Genomic DNA, 12,096 nt, shown 5'->3' with positions numbered 1-12,096 from the left:
ATGAAAAATTACGGACAAATTGCTGTCAAAAATATAACCAGTCCGAGTCAAATAAGAGAACATTTTACTTATAAGTATTAATTTAATTTTTTTATAACTAAAACATGAAGAAATCGATTACTCCGAGTCATATCTTCATGTTTTATATTAATTAAAGATGGCAAATTGATAAAATCATTATTGTATTTTTTAAGAATATTATACTAAATTTTAAGAGAAATTCATTTCTAAATCAATTTTTATTAAAAAATTGTACTATTCAATTATTTAAATAAAAAAAATAATTTATTGAATACCTAATTAAATTCTGATAAAGAATTTTATCAACAAATTTTTTAATATTTTAATTCTTTTGACGAATTTTAATAAAAATGTTAAAGGAACAATTACATTTTTCGAGGAATTCTATTAAAATTGTATGAAAAATAATTGAAATTCAGCATTGAGTTTTATTATTTATGAAAATAATTCAAATCCTAAAAAGAATTTTATTTACAAAAATAATTGAGTCCCTGTAAAAAATTTTCTTATTTATGAAAATAATTGAATTATTTAGAAGAAATTTATGAAAAAAGTTCTTCGACAATTTTCAAAATCCATTTATGTACAATGTTGAATTTTACAAATTTCAATTATTCATAAATTCTTCAATTAAATATATATTAGAAAATAAAAACTTCAAATAATATAAAAAAAATTCAATTACACTTTTTCAAAAAAATTAATTTCAAAATTCAATTATTTCTAAAAATTCACGTTATAATGATATTAATATATTCAATTATTATCTTAAATTTTAACTAAAATTCATTTTTAAATCAATTTTTGTTAGAAAATTCTACTAGAATTCAATTCTTTAATTACAAGAATAAATAATTTATTAATTAAATGTTTCTTAAAATTCAATTCTCATAAAGAATGTTATAATTATTAAATTTTCAAAAATTAAATTTTTGTTTAGTGTTAACTAAAATTTTTCTGTGAATCCATTATTTTTAATAATTTTCGAAAAAGTTTTTTTGAGAATTTTCAAATTCATTTGTTTTTAATTGAAATTCGTTTTTCATTTTTAAAATTAAAAATAATTTAAATTCTGCGATGAGTATTATTTATGAAAACAATTAAATTCCTAAAAAGAATGTTATTATTTAGAAAAATAATTGAATCCTTGTAAAAATGTTATTTAATATAAAAATAATTGAGTTATATTTTGAAAAAATTTATAGAAAATTTGTACACAATTGATTTGCTGTGAAATTTTTATTATTTTATGAAAATAATTAAATGTTTTGCGTAGAATTTTATTAAAATTTTCTTAAATATTCGAATTCCTTTGGAAAATTTTATTAAAATATTCGATTTTGAAAATCATTGAATTGATGAAAATTTTTGAAAATAATTGAAATTTTGCCAAGAATTTGATTATAATTTTTGAAAATAATAGAATTTTGGATAAGAATTTTATTATTTATAAAGAAAATTGAAATTTTTGAAGAGAATTTTTAAAAATTGTGAAACATAATTGAATTTATTTTTAATTTTCAATTTCTCGAAAATTCTACCAATTTATGGGGATGTCTGACTAAAATTGACATGTTCTACTAGAACAAACAATGTAGCACTTAACAATTTACTTCGTACTAAAAACTACTTTTACTATTTTAAAAATAGCATCAAAAGTACAATAGTTTAAGTTTGACAAAAATTGTCTGACTAATGTTAGTTTTTACTACTCATAAACAAAAAATACTTGGCTTTTACAATTTAGGCAAAAAAAAAGATTAGGTCTGACTATAGAATACCTATACTACTTTTTTCAAAAAAGAGAAAACATGAAGCGTCTGACTAATACTACACTTTTCCTACTGGTACGCAAAATGAAAATTTTTTTACGTCTGACTAAACTTGACTTTTACTACTAGCACCCGTCGTACAAATTTATGACAGCCATCGTCTGACTAAAATGTACTTTTACTACTTGGAAAAAAAAGGGAGTAAGGTCTGACTATATTGCCTGACTAATATTGTCAATTACTACTGATACTGTCAAACTAATACTGCACTATTACTACTTGTAAAAAATTCAATTAATTGAACAAATATTAACAATGTCCGTCTGAGCAAAACTGACTTTTACTACTTGTAGAAAAATTTATTACGTTTTGTCTGGGTAAACATAATTTTTACTACTAGTATTCAAATTTCAAAGTAAGATATATTGTACCTTTACTTCTAGTACAAAAATTCAAAAGTTCTGTCTGACTAAGCGTGTCTTTTACTACTAATTTCTTAAAAATAAAAAAATCTGCATTTGAATAAAATCATCTGACTAATATTAGCCTATACTACTAAGTCCATAAAATACAAACTCATTATCTTTACTACTTATCCTTTGCACTCTAAACAATTTTTTGTAGATTTTATATTTTAGTTGAGTAAAATTGACAAATTATATTGACTTTATTGGTAATAAAACTCATCTTTAGTCAGTCAAAATGTTCAAAATGTTTTTTAATCATAATTAAGTAGTAAAAGTGATTTAAAATCTGACTTTTATTACTACTTGTGGAAAAATTAAAAAAACTTATTAAGTTTTGTCTGACTAAACATAATTTCTACCCCTGGGGTCCGTCTGATCAAAACTGACTCTTACTACTGACACATAAATAGAAAAATTCATTATAACGTATTATAACAGTTAATAAATAATTAATTAAAATTATTAAAAATATTAATTAGCACTTTACTAATTTTTAAAATACGCGAAATATTTATTTCTAATTTAATGAATTTCTTTGAAATTAAACTGATACACATATTTATGATACAGTGTAGTAAAATTTAATTAGTCCTAATAACGCAGGATATCAAATTCTCACATCTTCATTGACGCGTACTACGGAATATAGAGTATGTAGTTAGGTAACATTCTCTATTTAAATTCAAATACAATTATCTCGATTATTAATCAAGTTAGAGAAAACTCTGTTTGGTGAACTGGTTTCTAGAATATCAAGTTTATGATTATCGCATTAAACAGCTAATATATTTGTCTTAAATTAGTTATTTTTAATTATTAAAATAGAAATATTTTTATCTCCAAATATGGAACAGCACTTTTTTATCGATATATCATTAATATTTAATATATATTATAATGAGCTGCTAGCAATATCAAACACGCTTTTATCTTAAAGTTATATTAATTTATTTTTGATAATCGCCAAAGTGAGAAATTGTGCTTTATATTAATATATTTCACAATTTAGAGCTTTTTTGCATATAAATGTCACTCAAATGTACAAGTTTTTATTAGAATAATTAAATTTAGATTAATTATGAATATTGTATTTTTCTATTTTTACGTTTGTTGTTTTTTATAGAGATGATAAAATAGAGCGAAAATGAAATTAATACCTAACAATTTTTTCTTAATTAGTTTCAATAAAAAAAATTTTTTTCATTCCAGTCAAGTGGTATCAATTTATTTTCTAAGATTTATGTAAAAAAGTTGTTTTAATTTAAATTTTGTTAAAAATTAACGTGACTTGAAAATTGTTTATAAAACTTTTGCTTAATTGGTTATTTTTTCGTAATAAAACTGAAATATACTTAATTAGCACAAGTAGAAAAAAGAAAATTACAATTTTACCAATTAGAAGAAATTTATTTGCAAAAAAGAATTTAGTTAAGCTTTTATTATTACGGCAATACGCTTGAAAAATATTGTGTGCGACAAAAATAAACAACAACAGTGCACGGAGGAACTTAATTTTGTGGTCACTACTTGACTCAAAGGTAAATTTCAAGAATTTTTTTTTTCTACTTTATTAAACTCGAAATTACTGTAATTAATTTAAGTTAAAAAAATTCGTCTTGTTTTCCTTCAACGAGCGTATATTTAATTAATTTACATATTCATTACTATTTAAACATCTGTATTTATTTTGAATTTCACCAATACTTTCACCTATACTTATATTTAATGTTTATTATTTATATAATATTTTTATTATATTTATTTTTAATTTATTTATTATTTTCTTCAAGAAATTTTTATTTTGATTTAAAAATTATATTTTTTACATTTATTTATATTTTTTAAAAATTTATATATTTTTCAAATGAAAATTATAATTCTCCTATACATCTCAATCTATTTTTAATAAAATTTGTGTATTTACTTTAAAATCATGCATTTGTACTTCACTCAACCATATTTATTTGACGTTTAAATTTCATCTTTATTAATTTTCCACAATTTCAATGAATTTTTTTGATATTTCTTGGTATAGAACATTTATATTTTTATACACATATATATTTTAAAGTTAAACTCTTTATTTCTTCTATATTTCGTTATTTATACTGACAAATTTTTTTTTATGATTTATGATATCAAACAAATTTATTTTTCGTAACATATTTATTTTATTTTTCCAATATGCAAACATTGATTTTTTTTCCTTTTCTGTTTGACATTTTTATTTTTAATTGATTGTTTTAAAATAATTTATTTATTATTTATTATTTATACTATTTATAGGAAGTTAAAGAAAATTGACATGTAAATATTTAAATAGTAGGGCTTATGGTTATATTTTTATTTGTAAATTGTATAAAAAAACATCAGAAAAAGAAAGGTATTATTTAAAAAAAATACCTTTCTTTTACTGATACAATTAAAGATAATAATTTTTTATATTTTTTTAAAAAAGAATTAATCTCTACAAGAGCAAATTACATGTTTTTTAAATACTCATCTATTGAAAAAAATATTTTTAGCTGGAATTATAATTTAATATTTTTAATAACTCGTTTGATATTTTATAATTTACCCACTGATTATTGATTAATAAGTCAATAGTTTATTTCTTCTCTCTATTTTCGAAATATTTTCTCTACTCTGACGAGCTAATTAAATTTATATGCTTTCTCTCTGAAAGAAAGAAGAAGAGAGAAAGTTCGTAACTATGTAGAATGTGGTTAACATTTTATTTAATAAAAGAATTTTAATAATATATATCATTTTTAATAATTTTCCGAAAGTTCTACGAGAATTCAATTATTTCAATACAAAAATTCAATTTTTTATAATAATTGAAACTGTCCATTTTTCTTATTAAATATATTGAGGTAGAATATTTTCAAAAAATTTTAATAAAGAAATTCTTAAAATTAATTTTTTTAAATTCTTAAAATTAATTTTTTTAAATTATTTCTAAATAATTTTTGAAAGACAATATTTTTACAATTACTTACAACTAAAAAATTCCCAAAAAATTAAAATTTGGTCAAATCTTTTAAAAAATAATTGAAATTTGGAAAAATCTATTAAATACAATTAAAAGATAAAATTTTTTCAAAATAATTGAGTTTTTAAAAAATTAAAAAAAAATAATCATATTTTTGAAGAATTTTAATTAAAAATGATTTCTCTGAAATTTTAATTAGTCTAAAAAATTTTAGTTTATTTTGTTCGAAGGTAATTGAATCTTAAAAAATTATGATAAAACAATTCGAAGAATTAATTTTTTATAATTATTCTAATGTAATTTTTCGAAAACAATTAAAGTTCTCAAAAGTATTTTTGTACACTTTTAAAAAAAACTAATTAATTTTTTGATGAATTTTAATTAAAAATTTTGAACATGATTGTTTTCTCCAAAATGTTAAAAATAATTCTAAAATGTTATAATTTTTGTGTGTATTTGAATTTTCGGAAATATATAATTGAAAATATTGAATTTTAAAAAATTAGAAGCCAATTTTCATTAATTTTCATTTTTAAATTTACCTTTAAAGATTTTTCATCAAAATTTTTGATATTTCAATTATTTTCAAATTTTTCAATTAAAGTTCTTCAAAAAATTAAATTTTGAAATATTGGAAATAAACACTTGAAATAAATAAATTATTTTCAATTAAATTTTACAAATTTTAACTATTCAAAAAGATTTTTATTGTAGATGTATTTGAAAAATTTAATTATGTTAAAAAATGATTCAAAAACAATTTTTGAAAGATTTGTTTACAGTTATTTTTTGCATTATAAAAATTAAAATAAGTTGCAATTAAAATAAGTTTTTTTTTTACTAAAAATTGGTGTATTTTATTGCAATGTTTGGAAGAAAAGTCGAAAATGTCTCAATTTTTGAAAATAAGTCGAAAATAGCTTTTTAATTTCACTGAGAAAAATTTTTTTTCCTGACATTTCCCTGACTTTACTGATCCAAAGTTTTTCTAACGATATCAAATTGAGGCAAAAAAACGTATCAAAACGTTGCTTCGCAACAATTTTGATACGTTTTTTTGTCTCAATTTGATATCTTTAGAAAAACTGTGAACTAAGGGGAAAAATTGCGTTTTTTTTTTAAAGAAACAATTGCTTTGCGTATATTGGTTTTGTATACTTAGGCAAAAATTGCCTAAATAAAAAAACACATTCTGACTATTATTTTTTTCAGTGTATTAGTATTGATTATAAAATTAATTTTATTTTTGCTATAAGAAGAAAAATATAATTGAATGTTTGGTTACCATTAAGTTTTGTTAATAATACTGAAGAATGAGGAAAACAACACGAATTTATACAAAAGTTAAATATCTATGAAAGCTTGTAAAGTTTTAAACTGATAAGAAATTGACGTCAAGTTTTGGCCACAATGATGACGAGTCTCACAAAGAGAGAGAGAGAGAGAGAGAAAGGGAGTAAAATAGAGAGAGAAAGAGGGAGAGTAAAGGTAAGAGCAAGCAAAATGCTTTCAACGTAGTTGGTCGTTATACGACCATGCATTTGTTTTAGTTGGTTTCTCCTAAGTTTGCCCAAGTTTCGGCTTTGCATGGCACGTTGCATTCAACCACGACTTCGCCATGTTCCTCGCGGCCGTTAAGCAGAACGACCAGCCTCTGCGGTGGCAGTTCCGGCTACGAATCAACAAGAAGTCACCTGGGTCCACACTATAGCATTCATAATATGCCCCGAAGTAATTCACCCGAATTAAAATACAATACATTGAAACCACGTCGCAGAAAACACCGACACTCACAATTTTATTCATTAAGATTATGTCGAAAGCACGAGGCATCGGCTGTTAATCGTAATTTTCAACTATACGCAATACCAATATATAAAAGTTGTCCACACAAAACAGGTAGTACAAGTACAATTGCCACTTCAATAAGATCAAATGAATGTACACCAACGTCAACACTAACACGCTCATCCCGCGAGACAATCAAATCAGAAATAATCAAGACTGAAACCATTAAGAAGACTGAAACAATTGAATCGACCTCCTCCTCCTCATCGACACTTCATTCCACCAATTCACAAAGAATTCATTCGAAGCGAAACAATAAAATTAATTTCATTCCTTCCGATGAAGGTGTTAATTTTGAAATTACAAAAATCGATGATCGAAACAAAATTGATGATGATGTAATCCAGAGTTCTGAATTAAATTCAAAACGAATCGATAAACAATTAATTGGTGGTGAAAAGAGGAGTAAATGTGGAAAAAAAGAAATTTTACGTATAAAGAAAGAAGAGAAGGCAAAGATATTAACGATGACAACAGCAACAGCAATAGCAACAGCAACGAGAATAACGCCACCAGTGCCAGCGCCAAGAACAAGAAAAACAAATCCCATTGAACATACATACCAAAATATTCCTCCTCCTGTATTTCCTGAGAAAAGCGCCACTGCCTGCAAGCTCAAGGTTTGTCGCCCGCTAATATTATTTAACACGCTCCTTCGCGTTCCGACACTCGCAAATATTGCGACCGCAAAGTCGTTTTACCTTACATCATATCTCTATGTTCTCTCGCCTTCTCATTTCTCGCCTGGCCGGATGCGCTTTTCGTCGAGCGCCGGTCCCTTCACGCGAAACTTTCATGTTTATTATCACCCTTAAATCAACGATAAACACAAGCACATACAAATATTATTTAGTATACTACTTATTTTGTCTGTAATAATTTTACTATTTTTTTTAATAACACAAAATCAGGGTTGCCAGGAGAGAGAGAGAGAGAGAAAAATTATCTAAAAGTATTTTGGAAAATATTGCAAAAACTTGTGGAGTTACTGAAAAAATTCTATACGCTTCTTTCTGTTTTAGCGATAATTTAAAAATATTCAAAAATATTTAATTCTTTTCGCACATTTTTCCATCATTAAAAAGGGGGAAATAAAAAAAATTACATCTCTTTTTAATGGCAAATTTAATTGTCTTTAATTTGGTTATTTTTAATTTGAAAATCGTATAAATTTTTATTAAAATAATTAAAAACGAAAGTTTTGCGTCTATTTTTATAGACCTTCGAACATTTAAAAAATTTTCGAAAATTTCAAAAAATAGTATTCAAAGTATGTATATTATACATATGTGCCAAAGAACAAAATGGCATCTTGTATGGTTTCAAAATTATTTAATTTATAAAGTCATTGTGTTTTACATTGAATTGAAAAGGATTAATTTTCGATAAATAAATCCTTCAAAACAATTCAATTATTTTTTTTAAATATTCATATCTTTTTGCAAAAATTTAATTCCTTTTCAAAAAATTTCACGAAAGAATTCAATTTTTTTCTTAATTCGTTATAAAATATTTCGCAAAAATTCTATTATTTTCTAAAATTTTAATAAATCCTACGAAACAATTCGATTATATTTATAAATAGTAAAATTTTTTGCAAAAATTCAAGTATTTTCAAAAAAATTTCTAAATAAAGAATTTAATTTTTTTCTTAATTCGTTTTTAAAAAAAAATTCAATAGAATTTAATTAATTTTCTAAAACTTCAGTAAATTCTTTGAAAAAATTCAATTATATTTATAAATAGTAAAATTTTTTGCAAAAATTCAATTATATTCAAAAGAATTCATTTTTTTATTTTCGAAAAAATTCAATTATTGTCTAAAATTTTAATAAATTCTTCGAAAAATTCAATTATATTTATAAATAGTAAAATTCTTTGCAAAAATTCAATTATTTTTAATACAATTTTAATAAAATTTCATGAAAGAATTCAATTTTAAAAAAATTTTTAATAATATATTTCGAAAAAATTAATCTCATTTTTAATTCAATGTAAAACACAATGACTTTATAATTTAAATAACTTTTAAATCAAACAAGATGCCATTCTGTCCTTCTATACACATTTAATCTACATACTTTAAACTATTTTTTGAAACATTTATTTAATTAATTATTTAATTTAATTAATTTATTCATTAATTTATTATTTATTATTATTATTATTATTATTATTATTATTATTATTATTATTATTTATTTATTTATTTATTTATTTATTTATTTATTTATTTATTTATTTATTTATTTATTTATTTATTTATTTATTTATTTATTTATTTATTTATTTATTAATTTATTAATTTTATTTAATTTATTTAATTACTTCAATGAAAATTTATTCAATTTTAAAATTAAAAATAACGAAATATAAGACAATTAAATTTACTATAAAATATTGTTATAGTTTTTTATTTCATTTTTATTTCAATTCTTTTTTTCACATTTCAACATAGGTAATGAATTTAAAAAAAAAATTCTTTTTTTTTCTTATTTTTTTTTCCTTTGTCTTAATTCACTGCTTACTTAAAAGTATCAATTTGCAAAGAATTTTTACCAAAAATGTGGATCAAATAAGAAATTAATCCAAATTTTTGATATTAATTTGATTCACTTTGGTATCAATTTGATATTTTCAGGAAAACTATTGAATTTTTTTTCAAATTTAATGAAGATTTCAAAGAAGTTGCTTAAAATTATTGAAAATAATTGATTTAGAATTAGTTTTAGAAGAATTTTAATTAGACTCTGTAGAAATTATTTACTTAAAAGTTAAAATAAAAAATTATTGAAATATTTAATTCTTTCAAAATAATTTTTAGAGTAAGAATCAGAATTAATTCCAACAAAGGATTAGTTTTTAAAAATATTCAAAGAATGATTTGATTTTGATTTAGACACATTTTATTCATGGAAAAAGTTAATAAAAAAAAAACTAATTATAAGTTTCAAATTATTGGGAAATAGTCGGGAAATCAATAAAATAAAAATGAAATCTTAATGGCAACCCTGATTATAAACAATCAATTGAGAAAAATACCAAAACTTTATGCATGGAATTTGAAATTCTTTATTATCCAATTTACTATCAAATAAATCTATATTTTGTTTTTGTTTTATATACAATTTTTTTTTATAATCAAGATAATTAGAATTGAAAAAAAATATTCGAAACAATAGAAACTAATAAATTCTTTTAATTATTTATTATAATTAATTGTAAATTTATATTCTTCACTCACTTTACATTTATGAGCAAGAATTAAAATTTTTTAATTTTAAAATGTGGAGAGAACTTTTTACATTGCCTCTTACTGACACTTTCTTTTGTTACTTAATTTCAAAGCTATAAGATTTTTCACGTTCAGTCGAACTCATTTTTATATATCAAGAATTATCAGTTTTCGGTCTGACAAAAATTGTTTTTACTACTGAGTCTGACTATAATCGTCATTTACTACTGATTCTAATTGCCATAATTTTTTTACATTACGTCCGACCATAATCTGATTTCTAGTACTGATTATAAAAGTGCAACAATAAGATATGAAATGTCTGACCAAAATTGACTTACACTACTGAAACTCATAAGGTTAAAAATTTAAAATATTAAAAATTTTGACTGATTTAATTTTTCCGATACTATTGATATTGGAGATAACAGACTCTATATACCCCGCGAATGATTTTTCAACTTTTTTACTAATTATAAATTTTTAAAAAAATCACAGTGGTAGAAATCAATTACGGTCAGACATGAAGTTTAAAGTGTTTAGTCTTTACGTCTGACTGTAATTTATTTTTACTACTTGGTTCTAAAAGTACACAGTTTAGATGTATCGTGTGATTAAAAATTACTTCAACTACTTATCCAGTGAAGTAAAATACGTTAAACTTTGAGTCTGACTTAAATTATCTATCTCCACTGATTCGAGGAGTAAACAAATTTAATAGACTGTGTCTGCGATTGTAAATACGGTTTTCTACTGATTTCTCAGTTTTGGAAAATTTGTTATACATTTCTGTCTGACTAATAACTATTTTTACTACTTGCTGGAAAATTTTCGTAGTAAATATTTTTTTCTAGAAAAAACAAGAAATAATTTGCAATTTACAGATATTGAATCTTTACAAGTGTCAGAAAGATGTAATTTAATATTTAAATAAATTCTACTTTTGATTTAAATAAATTTGCTTTAGGTAAATTTTTTATTTGTTATTTCTTTATTGATTTCTAATTTTTAATTTTAAATTTTAAATTTGTAAGAATAAGTACACATTTTTCGTGATAAAAAATAATTTTTTTCCAATGTCTATTAAATTCTTAGAAGGCATAAAAATACATTTTTTTTTTATAAATTCTCGTCATTTACACTCTCTACTATTTCATTTGCACTTTATTTGTTTTCTTCTGTTTCCATCGTAGGTTATTGCGACTGCTATAATACTAGGGTATTGTCCACTTTTACAATCCACTCTACCATTCACTCAACATGTATACAAGTAATTTTTACACGTTGCTAGTAAAATTCCAAATGACATATTTCATTGGCGGTTAAAACAGTAATAAACACATTTAAAAAAAAATAATACCATTAATGTTACGCTTTTAACTCAAAAATGAAAATAATAATAAAGAACTCTCTTTTCATCTCTTTTTTTTAAGTATATAAAAAGTAGATAAAACTTTTTTATTCATAATTATTCATTTGAGCTTTCAAATATAAATACTGAAATAATTAAATTCTTTTAATAAACTTCATTCTTTCGATGAGAATTGTTGGTATTTTTTATTTAATCAGTCAATTTAATTAAATGGTTTATTTAAATATATAAATTAAGAGTTGATTTACTATAATAAAAGAGATAAATTTCATTTACAATTCGTTTAAATTAATCAATTTCGAGTATAAATTTAGTTGATTGAAAGGGTAATTAATTTATAATCAGTTTAACGATTTCGTTCTAAATAAATTTTCCTTTTTCTTATT

General features: G+C 22.0%; 1 protein-coding gene across 9 annotated transcripts in view; it reads left to right on the top strand.

Moving 5' to 3' along the window:
- LOC122512886 (hemicentin-1) overlaps positions 1-12,096 on the top strand; it is a 349,783-nt gene that overhangs the window by 319,007 nt on the left and 18,680 nt on the right. For 6 of the 9 annotated variants that reach the window (XM_043629012.1, XM_043629010.1, XM_043629011.1 and 3 more), the window contains one exon: positions 6,806-7,723. The exons of the other annotated variants lie outside the window; for them this stretch is intronic. In XM_043629012.1, the coding sequence (XP_043484947.1) occupies positions 6,806-7,723 (918 nt within the window). The remainder of the gene's footprint in view (positions 1-6,805; positions 7,724-12,096) is intronic. 9 annotated transcript variants of the gene reach the window in all.

The sequence above is a fragment of the Leptopilina heterotoma genome, unplaced genomic scaffold (genome assembly GCF_015476425.1).
Source record: "Leptopilina heterotoma isolate Lh14 unplaced genomic scaffold, ASM1547642v1 Lhet_13, whole genome shotgun sequence".
Lineage (NCBI taxonomy): Eukaryota > Metazoa > Arthropoda > Insecta > Hymenoptera > Figitidae > Leptopilina > Leptopilina heterotoma.
Note: the sequence above shows the minus strand (reverse complement) of the source record. Positions and strands in the feature narration are given on the sequence as shown.